We start from the raw sequence: 21082 nt of genomic DNA on the forward strand, positions 1-21082 counted from the left end.
CGTGGCCCCGCCCACTGAGCCCCCGCGCATGCGCCAGGGGCGAGCGAGGCGGGGCGCCGCGTGCCTGCCCGCTGAGCAGGGGACCGAGGAGGCGCTCGGCGCGCGCCATGCTGCAGGGGCTCGGGCTCGTGGCCACGCTCGGGGAGGGGGATGCGGCGCCAGAGGAGCCCGAGTCTGGGGACTCGGCGGATGAGGAGGTGAGGGGCCGCCGCGGGCCGGGCCGGGGCGGGAGCCAGGCTGCCGTCTGGGCCCCGCCTCACCCCCTTCTCGTCCGCAGGAGCCGCTGGGCCGGGGGCAGCAGAGGCGCCGCGGCGGGGACTTCAGTGCCGGCTTCGTCTTCGCGGAGAAGGAGGCTCCGGGCGCGGCGAGCGGGGCTTGGGCGGAGGCGCTGCGCCAGCTCAGGGGCAAGGTACGTGGGCCGGGGGGTTGCTGGGAGCGCGGGGCCCAGACACCCCGCCCGAGGCAGCGACGGGGGAGGCCTCTCGCTGGATTATGGCTGCAGCCCGAATTTGTGCATTTTTAAAGGTGTGTGATATGTGTGTAGTCTCATTCCGCACGTAAATGGCGTCAGTTCCTCTGTTTGTAACTCTGCTGCACAACCGTGCGTTGCAGCGGTGAGTGCCAACTGCGTGGTGTGAACACGTCTTGCCTTCGATCTGTTCTGAATTTCTAGCTTCCCAATTGCACTGAACGTTTTCTTGGTCATGTGCTGTGAAATGGGGTGAATAGCAGTTGGCTCTGTTGATCATTTTCTCTATGGTAAACAGTCTTGCACTTTTCATTCTCCCCTCATAGAACGAAGGGGATGGAGGTTGCGATGGGTAGGGTCTCCTGGGGTGCATAGGGTCCTGTTGGAACCTTACCAGATGTCAGTTGGGTGCCATGACCCTGACAACCGATCCTGGTCGCTTAGCGCCCATTCCACCATCCACACTTCTGTGTCTGGTAAAGTGAATTAAAACTAAAGGAAACAATCAATATATGCCCAAAACACGCACGTTCCATACCCTGACTCTAGGCTGAATGGACTCTGGGAGAGGGACCAAGTCTTCTCTCGCTGCTCTGTCATGCACCTTGCAGTTTTTTCGGGCCTGCATATGAATGATGATGATCATGTTTTCCTATTCCCTTTGTTGTTTGCCAGCATTGCTGTGTTAGAGCCGCTGCTGGGTGGCTCTTACAGATTCCCCCTTTCCTCTCCCTAATTGTCTGTCTTGCTTTGCCCAGAGAGCAGCAGCAACAACACTGGATGAGAAGATTGAAAAAGTGAGAAAAAAAAGTAAAACCCAGGTTAGTGGGATGTTCGCTGATTGGTGGACAAAAGCTTTTAGCTCCTACCACCACCAACCCTTGGAAGGCTCTCCCCATTGTGGGGAGGAGAAGGGAACTCTACCCTCTTTCCATCCCCTTTTCCACAAGAAAACCTTTGGAAACTGCTGTTTAGAGGTTGGCTGGGATCTTTCAGACGTGCTCCCCAGGCCATTGATCTCATCTCTTCTCTTAGGAAAGGGAAGCGAAACATGTTAAGATGAAAGAGGAAGACACAAAGATGGAGAAGGATGAAACCAAAGAGAAGGAAAGCGAGGAAGGCAGTGAAGAGGAGGAAGAGGATGTAGAGTCCCAATATTCCTCAACTGATGAGAGTATCCTCACCAAAGCAGGTAATTACATGGTGTGGGAAAGGGGCTGGAAGAAAGAAAGTAGTGTAGAGGGCCATTGGCAGAGTGGGGAAGAGAATCTCTTGAGAGAGAGCTGGCACCAGTGGCTGCATGGAAGGGAAATGGGCAGGAATCTCCTTTATTTGGCATATCTCCTCCCTGCTGGTCCCTGCAATATTGTTCTTCCAGATTTTGCTCTTGTCTAATTGGAGTTTCAGCTCCCTGTATTTCCATCAGAAGTGTGTCCTTTCCATGGGGAAAGGAACTTGCTTGCCAACTGATTCCCCAGTTTGCTTGGGAATCAGTTTCACAGGCTTCTCCATAAATGACTGACTGGGGAGATGGGGGGTAGAACTCTGGCAGGCACGCTGGGATGCAGGAAACATGCCTTGGTTGGGGCTTAGGTGAAGTTGCTCTTAGATGATGCTGAATGCTTAACATATCTCTCTTTTCAGATACCCTCAAGGTGAAGGAGCGAAAGAGACAGAAGAAAGTAGGAGAGATGGTGAGTGTCACCGGAGGGGAGGGTAGAATAACACTGAGCATTTCTCCAGCAAGCATCTTCCATTCCAAAGAACCCAGACCCACTTGACAAACGATAAGTGTGTAGGATGGAGCCCAGCAGTGCAGTGTGTGCTGGAAATTGTTTCAGCTCTTCCTCTTGCTTTTATTTCCTTCAGGAAACAAAGATATTTTTCGAAGATGCGTCTCAGTACGATGATAACTTGTCATTCCAGGACATGAACCTCTCACGCCCTCTACTAAAGGTATTAAGCTCTTTCAGTCACTGCAGAAAGGATTGCAAGGAAGGGGCAGGAGTTCACAGCCTCTTCCATGTGCTTTTGGGGAAGCTCCCAGCTACTCCAGTCGCAGTCTCTCCTAGCAGGAGACAGTGTAGGTGTACTTCCACCTTTTCATGTTCTCTGTATGTATAAATATCTCCTGTCTGTGTGTTCCATTCTATGCATCCGAAGAAGTGAACTGTAGCTCACGAAAGCTCATGTTAAAATAAATTTGTTAGTCTTTAAGGTGCCACAAGTACTCCTGTTCTTTTTGCAGATACAGACTAACACGGCTGCTACTCTGAAAAGTGTAGGGAATGGGCATGAGCGCTAGCTCTGGGGGAATTAATGTTTTCTAGTGTAGAATAAGGTGAGATTTCCACTACACAGGTTACATCTAGATTGAGATTTCCCTTTCTTTTATCTGATGCCTAACTATTCTGTTTACTTGGCAGGCAATCACAGCCCTGGGCTTCAAGCAGCCAACCCCAATCCAGAAGGCCTGTATCCCCGTGGGTCTGCTGGGGAAGGATATTTGTGCTTGTGCTGCTACTGGAACAGGTAAGAGCCTGGATGAGGACTGAGGTGCTCAGGGAAGCATCATGTTTTTGAGGTGAACTAATTCTTGATGCCCTGTGTTCTGCAGGTAAAACGGCTGCATTCACCCTACCTGTACTGGAGCGCTTGATCTACAAACCTCGTCAGGCTCCAGTGACTCGGGTGCTGGTTCTGGTGCCAACAAGAGAGTTAGGCATTCAAGTGCACTCTGTCACCAAGCAGCTGGCCCAGTTCAGCAGCATCACAACCTGCCTAGCTGTGGGTGAGTATGAGCCATGGGGCTGAGAGTTCAGTTCACATGGACCATGCTATCCCCTTCCAAACTGCTCTTGGTAACCCCTAACTCTAAGGGATGGGGGCATAGAGAACCTGGAGTCCCATGATTAGAGCTGGTTAGGCTATAGGGCAATGTTCACCTGTTCACTGTATACACACACTGATGCTTTAACCTGGAGTGGTGTCCTGTGCTTCTCCAATGGTATGTGGGGACGGTCCATATCTACAATCAGGGGTCACTTTTGTATCTGGTGTCTGAGGTACTCACTGAAAGGACTCTTCACTCCCGCAATGGATAGAGGCCTGGGGGGGTCTCTATCTCACCCTGCTCCAGGATCTTATGGTCCTTTCTGGGTATTCACCATTACAGGGGGCTTGGATGTGAAGACTCAGGAGGCAGCTTTGCGCTCTGGGCCAGACATTCTGATTGCCACCCCTGGGCGCCTGATAGATCATCTCCATAACTGTCCCTCCTTCCACCTGAGCAGTATCGAAGTGCTGATCTTGGATGAGGCAGACAGGTAAGCTGGGTGGGTTGGTGGTAGAGAATGAGGTATTGGCTTCTAGCTTGCCCATTGCTGTGAGAGGAGAGTTTGCCTGGTCTAGAACAGCAGCTAGTCAGGGTTGATGGGTAAAGCAGAGTCTTCTACAGCTCTTCTCCTTTCTAGGATGTTGGATGAGTATTTTGAGGAACAGATGAAGGAGATAATTCGGCTGTGCTCCCACCACCGTCAGACCATGCTGTTCTCTGCCACCATGACAGATGAGGTAAGGATGGTGCCTAAACAGCCTGTTAGGAGGCATGTTCAGTTCAGATGGGAGGGTGGGAATGGAGGGTTTGGGCAGACTTCCCTTTGTGATGCTTCCCTTCCTTCATTTGGATAGGTGAAGGATTTGGCTGCTGTTTCCCTGAAAAATCCTGTCCGAATTTTTGTGAATAGCAACACGGATGTAGCCCCTTTCCTACGGCAGGAATTTATCCGGGTCCGTCCCAACAGAGAAGGGGACAGAGAAGCTATTGTGTCAGGTGAGTAGTGCAGCGTGGGAGGAGGAGTTGGATGGGTGAGCCCTGGCAAGTGGCCTGGGAAAGCTGGAAGCAGTGTTTTACTGCAAGGCAGCTTTGTGGGGACACCTAGAGCTGCCTCTGCTGCTTGCTGACAGGACTTTGTCTTTTAGCTCTGCTGACACGGACCTTCACAGACCACGTGATGCTTTTCACACAGACCAAGAAGCAGGCTCACCGCATGCACATCCTGCTGGGGCTGATGGGTCTGCAGGTAGGGGAGCTACATGGGAACCTCTCTCAGACACAACGGTTGGAGGCCCTCAGGTACTGGCATAGTAGGTAGCCCCAGAGGGGGAGAAGAGTGGCTTCTGCGGGAATTGGGGAGGGAGCCCACTGCTTGCATAACAGCTTGTATTCTCTGCGCTCAGGCGCTTTAAAGATGAGCAGATCGATGTCTTGGTAGCTACAGATGTTGCGGCCCGAGGACTTGACATCGAGGGTGTCAAAACGGTAAGTGTGCGAGGCTCTGAGCTCACTTGAGGTACCATGAGTCTGACATTGGCCTTGCTTTCCTGCTAACCCCATGTCTCCCCACCAGGTGATCAACTTCACCATGCCCAACACCACCAAGCACTATGTGCACCGGGTGGGGCGGACAGCGCGGGCTGGTCGGGCTGGCCGCTCAGTCTCACTGGTGGGTGAGGAGGAGCGCAAGATGCTGAAGGAGATTGTGAAGACAGCCAAGATGCCAGTGAAAGCCAGAATCCTCCCCCAGGGTATGTGCTTTGCTAGGACAGGGTTGCAGACAAGTAGCCCCATGGGTGGTGAGGATGGGAGGTGCTGAAGCACAGGCAATTCTCACAGGGACCGTGTATGTCTTTCTCTCTGGCCCCCACTGGGTGTGTCTGCAGATGTGATCCTGAAATTCCGGGAGAAGATTGAGAAGCTGGAGAAAGATGTGTATGCAGTGCTGCGTCTAGAGCGTGAGGAGCGTGAGATGCAGCAATCAGAGGCCCAGGTGAGGGTAGTGAGAGCTTGCTCCTACAGCCTGGGCTGGGTAGGGCACTGAGATATGGGGAACTCACTCCCGTGGGTGTAGGCTGGCTACTCTGGAGGATGAACAGGGCAAAGCCCCTAGCCCAGGGTAGGGCATTCTTGGTGGGGAAATGTGCCCCCAGTCACCTAGTGAAGGTGAGATGGGGCTCTTGAGGCTCCATGCACTATAATCCCTACTACCAGGGGCTTCTATGCACAAATGCTGACAGTGACCCAGTGAGGTGTTGGGAGAGCTATTTCCTGCCCTAGCTTCTCCAGACTGGGTAGTGGCCACTCTGCAGGTCCATGAGCTCCCCGTCTGCTTGGACTGTCTCACAGATCAACATGGCAAAGAAGCGACTGGAGGCAGGAGAACAGAAGGTGGAAGAGGGGCCTGAGCGGAGCTGGTTCCAGAGCCGAGAAGAGAGAAAGAAAGAGAAATGTGAGCCCTGGGAAGAGGGAGGCCTTTGGGTCTGGACCAATGCGCTAATTCGAATCATGTATCTCTGAATTGGGTCTGAAATTGCCCTCTGTTCTTGAACCTTCTGTATTCCCTCACCCCTTGTCTGTCTCTCTCTCTCTAGTGGCTAAAGCCCTTCAGGAATTTGACTTGGCGTTGAGAGGAAAAAAGAAGAGGAAGAAATTTATGCAGGAGACTCAGAAAAAAGGCCAAATGACAGTGAGTGAGGGGATCTGAGGGGAGGCAAGGGCCTGGGTGGCTTGGTCTGCTCCCTCATGCAGGGGCATATTAACTGTAAACTTAGATTTCTGTCTCTCCCAGCCAGAGGAGAGATCACAATTTGAAATCCTGAAGTCGCAGATGTATGCAGAGCGTGTAGCAAAGAGGAACCGCCGAGCAAAGCGAGCTCGAGTTGTGCCCGAGGATGAGCCTCCCTCAGCAGCAGCAGGTAAGAGAAGAGCATCTGTTCTCCACAAAAACAGCTCAGAGAACGCTTTAGCTGATTTCCCAGTTGCAATGTAGCTGCTCCTTAGAGCTGGATGCTGCTTGTGAGAGCTGAGAGCATGTTTACTGCTGAGGTGCAGGAGGATTTTGCTGCTAGCATTTATCTTAATGCTGATTGCATAAGTGCCACTGGTGGCTGTGCTGTTAACAAACCAAATCAATAGAAAATGACCTGGAAGATTGGAACACTGGAGACTGCAGGCAGTGCCGGGAGAGTCCATTTCCTGTCCATAAAATGTATGTTCCCAGTGCCCACACCCATCACTAGGAGGGCTGAGGCCAGTCTTTTTGTTCTGCATTTGTTTACAGCATCTAGCACCATGGGGTTATGGTCCATGACTTGAGTTCCTAGGCGTTATAGTAATGCAAATAATGTGGACTGTGTGGCCTTAGCAGGGACCCTGCTTCTGTACATCAAGCCTTGCTAATCATTGGCTCTGTTGTTGCTTGCTTTCCAAGGCCCCAAACGGAAGAAGCAATCATCTGTCTTTGACGAGGAGCTCACCAACACAAGCAGGAAGGCCCTAAAACAGTATCGTGCTGGGTAACTTGGCTCAACATCACTGGGTTTGCACAGGCTGTGGTAGAGGCCCTCTATTCCCTGCACATCCATGGAAATCTTCACCAGTGATACCTTCTGCAGGCAGTAGAGAGGGGCTCAGGCTTCATCTTGTTGCATAGAAGGATAGTGGGGGCAAGGGAGAGTTATACAGGAGTCATTCTGTCTACCTTAAATATCTTGTAAGAAGAGCAGAGTGTGTCCTGTCTGAGAGCACCTCTGTCACAGACCAGAGGTGCTGCTTCCATACAGCCACTTCAGGTATCTGGGGGCAGGAAGAGATCAGGTGGCGTGAGTGGAAAACCACTCTTTGCATGGGCTGGGGGCAATGCAGTGGGTGAGCAAAGGAATACTTTTCTGAGCTAAGACTATCCTCCCACTCAGCACCAGAAAAGTACTGAATCATGGCAGGTAAGAACAAACCCATGGGCAATACATGAACTGAGCAGAGGGGTATAGAGCATCCTATTTCAGGGAGCATGGCTATGTCTCACTGAGCTCTTTCCCATGCAGCCCCTCCTTTGAAGAGCGGAAGCGTTTGGGCTTAGCCCGACACCGGAAAGGAGGAAACTTCAAATCCAAGTCCAGGTAAACAGCCTTATTACCTTTAAGATTTTTCTGTTGGCCTGGTTTGTCCCATTTCCTCCTCTAAGGGCCACAGCAGACAAGCACTCATGGTGCCAATCTTGATACAAAGTTAGCCCTGTTTAGCCAGTGCTGCCAGCCCCAAGTCTGGGAACACACATGGAGACTTGTGTTTTACTGGCACACTGGTGGGCTACTTCTGAGCAGGCTGGCATTGCCTTTGCCTAGGGGCTCATTTACCCCTATCCTGTCCCTTTATCACTAGTGCAGGCATTTGGACTGATTAGGACTTCCAATATTGTCTTTTTACAGGTATAAGAGGAAATAGCAGCTCTTTGCCAGAGGGATTCCCTGGAAAATCTAACTGTAGGAGACTTTGTGCCTCTTCCAGAAAAACCCTGCCTTCCAAACCCTACGTTCCAATAATGTAGCCTCTGAAGTGGCCTGAACGTACAATGTCTGTTAAATTCTTGGACTCCGTGCAAATGCACCAGCACCTGCTAAATTAGCACATTACGGAAAACCATGTCTTCTGCAGTTGCAGCGAAGGATTGACTTCCTTATATTTTTGTAACATAGCCTGCTGCTCACTTAGCTGTGGCAACTGAAAAAACTAGACCATGGCAGATGGTACAAAACTGCCAGGGTGGTTCTCACTTCTTTACGTCTTGTGTTGAGGCAAGAATCGTACAATAAGTTCCTGTAATGTTACTGTGTGAAAATTGCTGGAATAGATGTAGTAAATTGGCAAATAGTTACTCAACTCTAGTCATCAACTTTTCTTGAAGGGTGGCACCACTTGCTGATACTGCCAGGAACTTAGTTGGAGAGAAAATGCAGCAGAAAGGGCTGTATCTACATCTAGCCCTTGGAACCGTGCTCTAAAACAGGGAAGAATTGAAGAATCACAAGGAGTAGCAGTTGCTCTAGAGCTGAGGTCTACTAGAGATAGCACAGGACAGGAGCACTACAGGCACAGCCTGCCTCTCCCCTTGTGAGAAGGAAGTAGCCCTATGTTGTACTATGCTGCAGGAACAAATATGCATGGATTCAAACTACATTCACTCCAGCTATTTTCTTCCCTGCTGTCCTAACGCAGTGGCTGTAGAAGGCTGCAGATGTTGGTAAATACTCTAGCACTAGTCCCAATACATACAAGCCACCACTCTGCCTGCTGCTACTGCATGAGGTCTTACTCAGTGCATTAGGTCTTGACAAGGGAAGGGGCCTGTGAGAGGAAACAGTTGGCCTTGGTCTGGCAAGCTTAGTAATATCCAGTTTAACAAAAGGACAGGTAACAATTCTATAGTGGAGAGTATAGATGTGGGTCTCGATCAAAAACCTGACCAGAAGCTACATATTAGGATGAACATGACTGGATTAGAACAGCTTGCTGTAGCACAGTCCAGAAACCAGGGATGTCAAACTCATTTGGGAGTGAAGGCCAAGTTCCATTTTTAGTTGTCTATGTTGAGATGTAGACAGGGCCCTTTGTAGTGGCATAATGGGACAGATGGCAAACCACTGTAATTTGTTGACTTCATAATTCAGTGCTGAGTCCCAGCTCCTGGGGTCTCCTACCTATAACAAACACAAAGCTTTCTCTTAAGTTTAAAAACTGAGCCACGTGTAACCAAACCAGTAATAGCTGTCTAAGACTGCAGCCATTTTGAAGAAAAGCTCTAGAAAGTGAATACTAGAATCCATTGTTCTAGGAGGTCTCTGGCAGGAGAAAGAGGACTGTCACTATAAGTTCTGGGAGCCTCCCACCAATTGATTAACATCACAGGAGCCAATGCCAGGTGCTTCAGAGGGAATGAAAAGAAAAGGGTAATTATTGAGTGATGCATCCCCTGTTGTCCACTCCCAGTTTCTGGCATTTAGAGGCTAAGGTCATCAGAGCATAGGATTGCATCCCTGGCCAATACCCACTCAGAGACCTATCCTCCATGAACTTATCTAATTCTTCTTTCAACCCAGTTATACTTTTGGTCTTCACAACATTCCCTGGAAATTAGTTCCACAGATTGACTGTGTGAAGGAGTGCTTCCTTTTGTTCATTTTAAACCTGCTACCTATAAATTTCATTGGGTGATCCCTGGTTCCTGTGTTACATGAAGGGGTAAATAACATTTCCGTATTCACTTTCTCTACTCCATTCATGATTTTATAGACCTCTGTCATATCATACATCCACTGGACCACCCTTGTCCACATGGTAGTTGACCCCCCTCAAAGAATTCTGATAGATTGAGGCATAAATCTCCCTTTACTAAAGTAGTGTTGGTTCTTCCTCAACAAATCATGTTCATCTATGCATCTGATAATTCTGTTCTTTACTATAGTTTCAATCATTTTGCCTGGTACTGAAGGTAGGTTAACTGGCCTGTAATTGCCAGGATCTGCTCTGGAGCCCTTTTTAAAAATTGGTCTCACCTCCCCGTACCATTACACCCCCTCTGAGTCGCTGCTGGACATGCTGGCCACTTGCCAGAGCAGCGTGGGGCCAGGATAGGCAGGGAGCCGGCCTTAGTCCTGCTGCACCGCCACCTGAGCTAAGAAGTGCCCAGCTGGAGCCTGAACTCCAGCCCTGAGCCCCCTCCTACATCCCAACCCCCTGCCCCAGGCTCAGCCTGGAGCCCCTCCCACACTCCAAACCCCTTGGGTCCAACCCAGAGCCCATACTCTCTCCTGCACCCCAACCCCCTGTCCCAGGCTGGTGAAAGTAATGGAGGGAGTGAGCTGGATGGGGCCTCAGGGAAGCAATGGGGCAAGGGTGTTGGGTTTGCATGATGGTTATTTCTACATTTTCTTTGAGGTGGGTCCTGGGCTGCACTTTAAATTTAAAATGATCTTGTGCTTTAAAAAGTTGGAGACTACTGCCCTAAAGATTCTATAGTACTGTTTGATTAATTTGATTTTCAATATATTTAACTTGATGCTTTTTCACTTGTAGTGCCACTCTCCCACCAGCACACCCTTCTGACATTCCTGTAATATTTTCTACCTTGCTATTACTTTGTCCCATTGATTCATTGTTCTACCAAGTTTCCATGATGCACATTTTATCAGTATCTTCACTGAATATCAGGCACTCAAGTTCACCTATCTTAGTATTTATACTTCTAGCATTTATATACGAGCACATGTACAATTTGTCCCTTTTTAGCTGTCTGCCATTATGTGATTTAGTTGAATGGTACCCCTGCATTTGCATGTTTCTTTTCTGCTCCTACCTAAGGCTTATCAACTTTCATCCTCACCTCTATTAGGATAGAGAGAATCCCTATTAATAGATCCTCTCCTAACCCAAACCATGTGCTCCTCTGTAAATGTCAGCTTTCCCCCAGCCCTTAGTTTAAAACTTATCTACAATCTTTTTATTTTAGTTGCCACCAATCTGGTAGAACCCATCCTCCTTGCACATAGGTTAGGAAACACTACTGTAGATCTGGCCCAAACAGGTGTGCTATGGAATTTTTTTTTAATAGTGTGAGAAGGGGGAATGCTGCCTTCTGATTGGCTGTTTGCCTGACTGCCCCACCATCACAGGTGGAACAACCAATCAGAGCTTCAACTGCCTATGCTTTTGAATGGACCCTGGAATCTTTTTATTAGTTATTTAATTTTTGCTGGAGTCTGGACCTTGTCCAAAAATAGATTATTGCTGCTCTAGAGGCTCTTCCTTTCCAAAAGATTCCCCAGTTCCTAATGAACCTAAACCCCTCCTTCCCTACACCATTGTCTCATCCATGCAGTGATACCTTGCAGTTCTGCCTGTGTAACCGGCAGCATATCAGAAAATGCTACCATGGAGGACCTGGACTTCAATATTGTACCTAGCTCCTTACATTTGGCTTTCAGGACTATTTTCCTTATTTCATTGGTACCTATTTGTATTATGACTACTGGCTTCTCCCCAGTATGTCACATAAGCTTGTCTAGATGTCTCAAGAGATCAGCAACCAGCAGGCAATTCACCATGTGGCTCTCAGGCTTAGCACAAACCCAGCTGTCTACATTTCTAGTGATCAAATCTCCCATTGCTATTACCTAGCTATTTCTAATAAGTGGGATTCCCTCCTCCAGAGAGGAATTTCAGTGTGAGGAGACAACCATGGCATCTGGAAGGAGGGTCCCAGCTATAGGATCATTTCCCTCTACTGATGTTCTCCTTCGCCAAGAGTTTCATCGTTCTCAGTAGCACAGAGGCTGTCAGATGGGGTGGGACCACTCTGTGTCTAGGAAAGTCTCAGCTATGTGACTGTCTCCCTTCACTCCTCCAGTTCAGCCATTCTGGTCTCCAGAGCATTTATGCTGTCTGAGGTCTATGAGTTCCTTGCCCAAAATGTGCACATGCCACCTGGCTGGTAATCATATGCTGTATTCACTACAGTAAACTGGATAGTCCCCACTCTGCTGCTGGACTTCTACGTGCATGCTTTTTACTCCTGTAGCTTTTTGGGGGGTGGGAGGGAGTTTATTGGTCTAAGGTTAAAGAATGTTAATTAGGTGCATCTAGCTCTTACATTCTCTTGCAAAACTGTTAGCTAGCTCCTCTGCTCACTTAGGGCTTGTCTACACTACCCATCAGATCAGCGGGCAGCGATCAATCCAGCAGACGTGATAAATAGACCACTGAGCACTCTCCCGTCAACTCCAGTACTCCACCAGAACAAGGAGCACAAGCGGAGTTGACAGGAGAGCGTCAGCTGTTGACTTACCACAGTGAAGACACTGCGGTAAGTAGATCTAAGTATAGACTTCAGCTATGCTCTTCATGTAGCTGAAGTTGCATATCTTAGATCGACACCACACAGTAGTGTAGACAAGACCATAGGAGCTGGCTTTTTAAATCCCTGCTCTCCCTGAGTAGCCCTGTCCCCTGGTTAAGGATTAATGGGTGCTAAAGGGAATAGAAATCAAAGCCTTGTTAAGAAGCTCTCAGCCTTGCCTAGCAGGCTGCTAGGCTCCGCAGATGGATCCCAAATCAAACCACACTATATACTTCAATCAGGCAGCAAGCACACAAACTCACTTCAATGATCATGTAGTCACTCCTTCAGCTGGAGAACTTCCTTGCAAAACTCCCATTAGCTGCTCCTGCTGCCACTCCTTCAAGGACTGAAGGGGCTCCTGTCACCACCATTTTAAGTGGGAATCACAGCAAATCCCTTCCCCCACCACCCATCAGACTGCTTCTGGGGTCCCACATTGCCTTAAGACAACCGTGTGCATTTTGCAGCCTCAGCCGGACAGAATTTGGCCTGTTCTTCAGCCCTCACACTTCATATGCCTCCCCCAAGGGCACCCCTCAAATGAGAATAGTCCTGTCAAGCCAAAAGTTGTTCTGCAGAGGTACAGCCATCTACCTCAAACATGGTAAGAATAGACCAGAAAAGCCACCCCAAACATTAATTCTTTGGCTGGTGCTTAGAGCAGTGGTGTAGTATGCACTGAGTATCATAGAATCATAGAACTTAAGATCAGAAGGGACCATTATGATCATCTAGTCTGACCTCCCGCAAGATGCAGGCCACAAAAGCTGACCCACCCACTCCTGAAATAATTCTCTCCCTTGACTCAGCTGTTGAAGTCCCCAAATCCTGATTTAAAGACTTCAAGTAGCAGATAATCCTCCAGCAAGCGACCCCTGCCCCATGCTGCGGAGGAAGGCGAAAAACCTCCAGGGCCACTGCCAATCTACCCTGGAGGAAAATTCCTTCCCGACCCCAAATATGGCGATCAGCTGAACCCCGAGCATGCGGGCAAGACTCTCCAGCCAGACACTCAGGAAAAAGACTTTCAATATCCCAACATTGACCCTCGGTACTAATTACCAGTGGTCGCACGTTATTGACCTATTGACTAAATCACGTTATACAAGCAGCCAGCACAACACCTTCACTCAGACAAAGAGGAAATACATGCTGTGCTTTTCCACCTTCCACATAGAGCCTTGGGGCCTCAAACCACCTGCAGGTGGAATAAAAATAATTCCCAAAGGAGAGTTTTCTAACTTTATTAAAAAGGGCAAATTTTACAGCCAGTAAATAAAAAATATACATAATGAATCCTAGGCCGTTCAGGGGGGCAATACAGAGCCCATTCACTTAACACCAGCTCCCACACAATCCACAGTAACAGCACAGAACATCTTAGGGTCGAGGTGGGCGCATACCAGGGGGAGGGGGACCTGGAAGGGAAAGAACAAAGGCCATCAGTTGAAAAGTCTACAAAGAACAAGCCAGGCACGCAGAAAATTCTATTCAGCAACAGTGCAGTTCATTGCTTCAAAGGACCTAGAGGCCCTTCTTAGGACACTGAATGGTTTTACAGGGCAGTTTAGTTTCTCGGCTGTCCTAGCTGGGGAACATAGTTCTGCTCCCCCATACTCTACGGAAGTGTATACATTGTCACAGTCCCACACTTCTGCTTACAGTGAAGAAACTGGATACCACCTTTCCCACATGCCAAGAAGGCTCACTCACCTCTCATCCCTGGGGGAGGCGGTCTCATCCCTGGGGGAGGCATTCCCATGGGTGCACCTCGGCCAGGTGGCATTCCCATTGGTGGACCCATGGGTGGCCTCATGCCAGGAGGTGGTCCCATCATTCCTGCAATGAAAGGAAGAGGACAAGTCTCAGAACTGGTATAGACACTTGCTACACCAAAGATAGAGATGAGCATTCCACCACAGATTGGCCTTGTAATAAGCACTAAGGCTCACACTCCTAACCCAGAGAAGAACAAGTCTCCAGCAGATTCTTTGCTTACTGTTTGCTACAGTTCCATGTTGAATATAGCCACAACTCACTGCTAAAACTACTGGCTGGACCTCAGAGTAATCCTGCTTAATACCAATTCTTCATTGGGTTCAGATAAAGTCAAGATTCATCATCAATCCAGCCACACCCTATGGTCCTCCTCTTGTCCCAGACCACAAGGAAAGCTGTTCCTTACCTGGAGGAGGTGCTCCTCTGCCCATTGGAGGGGGAGGACCACCACGGCCTGGTGTATACTGGGTAGGAGCTCCTGCTATACTAGCTGTGGCTGCAGCAGCAGCAGCAGCAACTGTTCCACGGCCCTGAGGGGTCATCACCTGTGAACAGAAAGAAAATTCACAAATACTGCACAAAGTGTTGCTTTTATAGCAAATGGGACAATGAGAAGAAAGGTTTAACTTCATTTCTCATGCCTTAGGACTTTTACCCCATTTCCATTTCATGTCTGAGTCCTCGTTACCAGACAAGGATGCACACCCTTAACACACTACTGTGGGGGAATTCAGTGTAGAATTATACTAAGTGGGTTTTATGCAGGAAGCTGCATTTTTCCTTCAAACCCTTCCCTATCAGTGCATGAGCCACAGATGTGTGGAGGAGCCTGCTATGCTACATGCTAGTCCCAGGACCTCAGTTAACAGGTCTATTTTTGGATTACTGTTGCCTAGCACAATCACTTGAACCACACCAGAGCCAAGAGATTGAAATCTATTCAAAATACAGTAATCAAGAGTTAAGTCCTTTCTTCTACTGAAGAACAGCATTTCACCTGTTGGGATGGTCCTCCCACTCCTCTGACAGGACCAGCTAACCCTGCTGGCGCCTGTGGCATGGGGGCTCCAGCTGGCACTCCTCTTCCAGCTGCCCTCCCAACTCCAGGTCCTCCTGCAGCTCCAGCTAGAGGCACCCGGGCAATGCCAGTCTGAAACATAGGGAAATACAAGCAATCAGTGATTTCAGTGCAGCAAGATGCTTCAGACCCCCAAGCACTTCATCTCTAATGGGTGTAAGCTGCTGCAGATCACGTTAGACTTTGCACAGTGAAATCCCCTGGATCCAGACACAGGCTAGTGCCAGGAAAGAGTGGAGCTAATGACTAGCCATTTAAACCCCATTGGCAATGGAGACTGGATTTATCTGACCCTTTTGGTTCTGCACCCATCCTCCTCCTTACATCTTTTGGAGGTGGCCCCTCAACTGTCATAGACACCAGGTTCTCTCCTCGCAGCAATACCAGACCCAGGACCCGTTTCTCTTCCCGCTCTGGCTGCTTTGAATTCTTGGGTCTGAGAGAGAGAGAGAGAGAGAAGTAAGTTATTAGAGAAAAGCATTCCTCTGAACACCACTGTTCAAGTCTGTGGCAGATACCTCATCCAACTATTCCAAAACTGGTGACATTCCCCCCATCCCAAGAACACACCAAAGCTGTCACTGGAGGAAGGGAACAGGCTCCACAAAATTGTTTCCCTGGCTTGTTTTACCTGCTTGAATCAGAAGTGGGGAAGAGAATATGTATGCACACCTCCCAAAATCCATAGAGGTTATTACAATCCTATCAACACAGCAACCAAATCAATTCACCCATGCTTTTCAAACTAACACTTAACGCCGCAGTGCCTGCATTCTAACTCCTCCACTAGAGCTGCAGGAATAAAGTGGGCATAGAGAAACATGGAAACAATCAGAACCAAGAGGTACAGTGCAACCCTCATCTCAAACACCACAACCACCAAGTCAACCAGCTCTCACAACAGAAGCAGCAGGCAGGTGATTCAGAAAGCAGAGATGAAGAGCTCTATTACAAGATCTAGTTAGTCCAACTTTCCAGGGCCAGGACAAAATTGTTCCCTAGCGTACACTCCTCTAATAGTAACCCACGTTAGCAGAGTTGTTGCTCCACTAGTGGCTGATCTATAAGGCTATGAATCTACTACAACTGCTAGAGGCTCCTATTTTTAGGCTAGCTGGCTTTATATTCAAATTTTGCCAATGGCCCAAGCCATTATAAGTCACACACCATGACAGCTAAAATAGCCTCCTATCCCTAGAAAGAAACAGACTCACCACAGTAACATCAGTTACATAAGCATTCCATTTATATTGAAGTATTATAAGTGTGGGACTCCCACCTGAGCTAGTCAGGATGTTTTTCCATATAGTCTGCTAAGTATTTTCATTGGAGCAGTGCGGACAAACTGAGTTATATCCCCATTACCTACCCTAATAGGGCCCCTTCCATATTGGAGGTTACACCCTTTAGATATTTACAAACTATCACTCCACCTCTGCCAGACAGTGGTGCTTAGTCCCTTCAGTCTTTCCCTGGAATTCAATCCCACTCATTCAGCTTTGTTACTCTTCCAAAATCCTTCAATGAGAATACACAGGACAGTCACCCATGTGATGCATTCTCTCTCCTCCGCCCACACCCTGACAACCTCCACTCACTTGATCTTGCGGAACTCATCGCAATCGCACAGGATCAGATTCATGTGCTTGTCAAAAGCCTTGAAAGTGCCGATGAAGACCCGTCCATCCTGCAGGATACACCTCATGCGATAGTCGATGTGTTGCAGCATCTTGCTGCTCTTCCCCACAGTCTGCAAGAGCAGGCGCCGCGTTACACCGGGGGCCCGGCCTCTTCCCCCCCGCCCCACCGCGTTACAACCCGGGCCCGGCCTCTCTCCCCCCCGCCCCACCGCGTTACACCCGGGGCCCGGCCTCTCTCCCCCACGCCTCACCGCGTTACACCCGGGGCCCGGCCTCTCTCCCCCACGCCTCACCGCGTTACACCCGGGGCCCGGCCTCTCTCCCCCAAGCCTCACCGCGTTACACCCGGGGCCCGGCCTCTCTCCCCCACGCCTCACCGCGTTACACCCGGGGCCCGGCCTCTTCCCCTCGCCCCCGCCCCACCGCGTTACAACCGGGCCCGGCCTCTTTCTCCGCCGCCCACCGCGTTACAACCGGGCCCGGCCGTTCCCCTCCCCCCAGTGCGTTACACTCGGGGCCCGGCCTCTCCTTTCCCCTCCTCCCGCCGCAGCGTTACACCCGGGGCCTTACCATAGTTGCGGCTTCTCCGACACCACCACCACACCAGTCTCTCCCGCCCCAGCCTTGCCGACCGCCTGCTCACAGCGGAAACGTCGTCTGACCCGGAAGTGTCCGTCTGATAATTGTGCCCCCTACACTTCCGGTCCTTTCCTGCTATTTGGCCACACACCGGAAGCGCCTCCTCCCTTAGTGCCGGTACGGCCCCGTGCACAAAGTGCCCCCTTTCCCTCAGGCCGGGGGAACTGGAAGCGTTTCCGGTGGGGTTTCACAAAAGAAAACGGGGGCAGCGCCTTTGCTGCGCATGCACCGAGTGATTGTCCAGCTTCCGCCGTAGGCTGTTCCCTCCCTGGCCGCATCTGTGCCTGCCTGAGCCGGAGGATATCGCGGGGAGCGGGGCCTGCCTGGGGCCGGGGTCTCGAGGCCAGGGCTAGGAGGCGGGGTGAAAGGGTCCGTCGCCGTCGTTTCTTACTGGACCCTGGCGGTGCCTGAGCTACCATGGCGCTTCCCGCACCGGGCCCTGCCCAAGGCCTGCAAGCAGGTGACGGGGGATTTTAGGAGCGGCCTGATCGTCTCGTTTCAGTGTTTAAATTAAACATGCTGCATTTGCCTGCCTGCCTACCCGCCCGCCCCATAGAGACAATCTAGTCCCCAGGCTTTCCCTCCTGCTCCCCGCATCTAGTGTTCTGCCGTTTGCTCGCGAGTTTCACCCCAGCTCTCTGGATGGATGGCCCGCTCGCTCCTGAGTGCTGATCCAAATACGCAGATGCCCTACTAAGCTATTTTCTTGTAGGCATCATAGCAGAAGCTAAAGGAACCAGGGAACACACAGCTACCTGTTGATGCCAAAGGTGCTGTGCCACAAACCTCTGAACCCTTACCAAAGCGAAGGTTTAAGACAATGTACTAACCATCAAGAAAGCCAAAGCTAAGAAACAATTTCTTGAGCAAGACCCTAACATAACAAGCAGTTGTTTGAAGGAAGTTGGCACTGGCCTTTCTGTAAGAAAATGTTAAAGTTCCTCTTCCATTTTTAAATATATTTAAAATGTTCATGATATTTTTTGTAAATAAATCACAGAGAATTTTTGACACATGTACATTGTGGAAGTGGTCAAGAGATGCTATGTCCCTGTTTTAGGAGCTGTTAAATCACTCCCTCCTGAATTATTCTGGAATATTAATTGGTTTTTCAATCTGAGTGCCTGCACCAAACTGTACAAAGCAGCACTTCTTGCTGCTAGGACTAGCCAGTCTACAGTCATAAAGATCACCTGCTCCTCTGAATCCCAGGAACAGCAAGTTGAGTCTAGGAGACAATAGGACCTTAAATGATAGCAATATGAAGATAACACCCAGCTCTAGACCTCCTTTATATTAAATGCAAACATTATTGTTTCCCAACTATCCAGGTGCCTGGAGAAGCTCAGTCTCAGTGTAGAATAGCTGGCTGAAGCCAAACCAAAAGACAATGTAGGTGACTGGTGAAAAGTCCAAATCAGACTGAAGAGTTACAAAGAGATCTCATAAAACTGGGTGACTGACCAACAAAATGGCAAATTAAATTAAATGTTGATAAATGCAAAGTAATGCATATTGGAAAACATAATCCCAACTATACATATAAAATGATGGGGTATAAATTAGCTGTTACCTCAAGAAAGAGATCCTGGAGTCAATGTAGATAGTTCTCTGAAAACATCCACTCAGTGTGCAGCAGCAGTCAAAAAAGCTAACAGAATGTTGGAAATCTTTAAGAACGGGATAGCTAGTAAGACAGAAAATATATTGTTTCTATATAAATTCATGGTAGGCTCACATTTTGAATACTGCGTGCAGTTCTGGATGTCCCATCTCAAAAGAGATATTAGAATTTGAAAAGGTACCGAGATGATTAGGAACATGGAACATCTTCCATATGAGGAGAGATTAATAAGATTGGGACTTTTCATCTTGGAAAAGAGATAACTAAGAGGGGATATGATAGAGGTCTGTAAAATCATGGCTGGTGTGGAGAAAGTAAACAAGGAAGTGTTATTTACTCCTCAAACACAAAAACTTAGGGATCACCAAATTAATAGGCAGCAGGTTTAAAACAAACAAAAGGAAGTATTTCTTCACACAATGCACAGTCACTCTGTGGAACTCTTTGCCAGAGGATGTTGTGAAGGACAAGGCTATAACAGGGTTGAAAAAAGAACTAGATAAATTAATGGAGGATAGGTCCATCAATGGCTATTAGCCAGGATGGGCAGGGAGGGTGTCCCTAGCCTCTGTTTGCCAGAAGCTGGGAATGGGTGATGGGATGAATCACTAGGTGTTCATTCCCTTTGGTCTGACTCAGAATGGCCATTCTTATGTTGTTATGATATTGGTGGCTAAAGGAAAGTATGTAACCTCACACTTCACTGAAGGTACCAACCGCAGATCACTATGTTAAGATCAGAACCACAGAGGGTTTCTGGACTCCTGGCTGTTTCTGACTACCCCACCAACTACAGAGACAAAATCACCCAGTACCACCAACTGCTGCATGAGTCTCTGTCCCTCCCATCAGATGCCAAATTGTCATTCCTGCTTTCTAGTCTTAATGAGTGCAATGCACCACCCTGCTTCTCTTTCTCATCCAGCCTCACCCCTCGTTCGCTCCGGCCTTGTCTTCGTCTGTCCCCCCGTTTTCCATCCCTCCAGCTCACTTACTCCCCCTCTCCCTGACCTAACCACTCCATCCCCGCTCAGCTGCGTCCCCTCCCCACCATTGCCCTGTTCCCCATGCCCCTCTGCTCGCCACCGCCCTCATCCCAGGAGGGTCAAAGCAAGCGGCAGGGGGCGGGACTCGCTCGTCTGCATAGCGATGAGCGGCTTGGTTACAAGCCTCCCTGTTCGTCGGAGTGACAGACAGGCCTCCTGCCCAATGGGAGGTATAGGAGGCTGCGTGACAAGCAGAGGCTGCGATGGGGCTGATAGCGTCCTTGGGGGCGGGTCTGCGTGACTGGAGGCGGGTCGCAGCGGGGACGGGGACTGGGAGCCGCCGGCTCGGGTGAGACGGGGGGTAGTGCCCGGCTGGGGATGGTGGGGGGCCGGTGCCTGGGCGAGCTGGGGGGACGTTGGGACGGGGGGCTGGGAGCAGGAGGCAGTGCCCGGGATGGGGGATGTTGTGGGGCTGTGGGTGGGGGATAGTGGGGAGCGGTGCCTGGGCAAGCTGGGGGGCTGTTGGGACGGCGGGTGGTTGGGAGCAACGTTGGGACGGGGGGCTGGGAGCAGGAGGCAGTGCCCGGGATGGGGGATGTTGTGGGGCTGTGGGTGGGGGATAGTGGGGAGCGGTGCCTGGGCGAGCTGGGGGGCTGTTGGGACGGCGGGTGGTTGGGAGCAGGAGGCAGTGCCCGGGATGGGGGATGTTGTGGAGCTGTGGGTGGGGGATAGTGGGGAGCGGTGCCTGGGCGAGCTGGGGGGCTGTTGGGACGGCGGGTGGTTGGGAGCAGGAGGCAGTGCCCGGGATGGGGGATGTTGTGGGGCTTTGGGTGGGGGATAGTGGGGAGCTGTGCTTGGGTTGGGGGGGCCGGTGCCTGGGTGAGCTAGGGGGCCATTGGGACAGGGGGCTGGGAGCAGGGGGCTGTGCCTGGGATGGGGGGAGGGGGAGTGTCAGTATTGTTTATAGCAAAGTGCCTCTGCACAGGGAGGCTGCTGGGTTTAACCGGCTACCATGAGGGGAACTGGGTATTTCAAGGTAGCTGTAAGATGAAGCTGAGGCATGGGGGCCTTGCTCAGGGCTGGGTGCCAGGTGGGTTGAGGGAGCCCCAGCAGGGGTGTGGACATTGCTTGTGGC

At 50.1% G+C, this 21082-nt stretch overlaps 3 protein-coding genes across 4 annotated transcripts in view; 2 read left to right on the plus strand and 1 right to left on the minus strand.

Moving 5' to 3' along the window:
• The first annotated feature begins 63 nt into the window (after positions 1–63).
• Positions 64–7819, plus strand: LOC123348891 (probable ATP-dependent RNA helicase DDX27). The gene is made up of 21 exons (XM_044986581.1): positions 64–197; positions 278–409; positions 1228–1290; positions 1505–1661; positions 2114–2163; positions 2339–2425; positions 2896–3001; positions 3087–3260; positions 3645–3795; positions 3943–4042; positions 4160–4301; positions 4451–4604; positions 4709–4790; positions 4879–5056; positions 5192–5298; positions 5655–5757; positions 5900–5994; positions 6097–6223; positions 6739–6823; positions 7352–7426; positions 7736–7819. Exons 1-21 carry the CDS (start codon positions 108–110, stop codon positions 7749–7751), a joined length of 2274 nt encoding a protein of 757 aa, XP_044842516.1. The 5' UTR covers positions 64–107; the 3' UTR covers positions 7752–7819.
• A 5610-nt stretch (positions 7820–13429) lies between these two features.
• SNRPB (small nuclear ribonucleoprotein polypeptides B and B1) lies at positions 13430–17421 on the minus strand. Its single transcript, XM_044985230.1, has 7 exons — positions 17269–17421; positions 16657–16808; positions 15383–15494; positions 14978–15130; positions 14387–14525; positions 13915–14040; positions 13430–13619 (listed from the first exon to the last, which is right to left on the minus strand). Exons 1-7 carry the CDS (start codon positions 17269–17271, stop codon positions 13582–13584), a joined length of 723 nt encoding a protein of 240 aa, XP_044841165.1. The 5' UTR covers positions 17272–17421; the 3' UTR covers positions 13430–13581.
• Positions 17422–20212: 2791 nt separating this feature from the next.
• Positions 20213–21082, plus strand: part of ELMO2 (engulfment and cell motility 2) — a 52127-nt gene continuing 51257 nt past the window's right edge. The window contains exon 1 of one of the 2 annotated variants that reach the window (XM_044985226.1): positions 20213–20296. The gene's annotated coding sequence lies outside the window, so the exon portion shown is untranslated. The remainder of the gene's footprint in view (positions 20297–21082) is intronic. The other variant, XM_044985227.1, reaches the window with a different exon arrangement.

Source organism: Mauremys mutica, chromosome 13 (genome assembly GCF_020497125.1).
Source record: "Mauremys mutica isolate MM-2020 ecotype Southern chromosome 13, ASM2049712v1, whole genome shotgun sequence".
Lineage (NCBI taxonomy): Eukaryota > Metazoa > Chordata > Testudines > Geoemydidae > Mauremys > Mauremys mutica.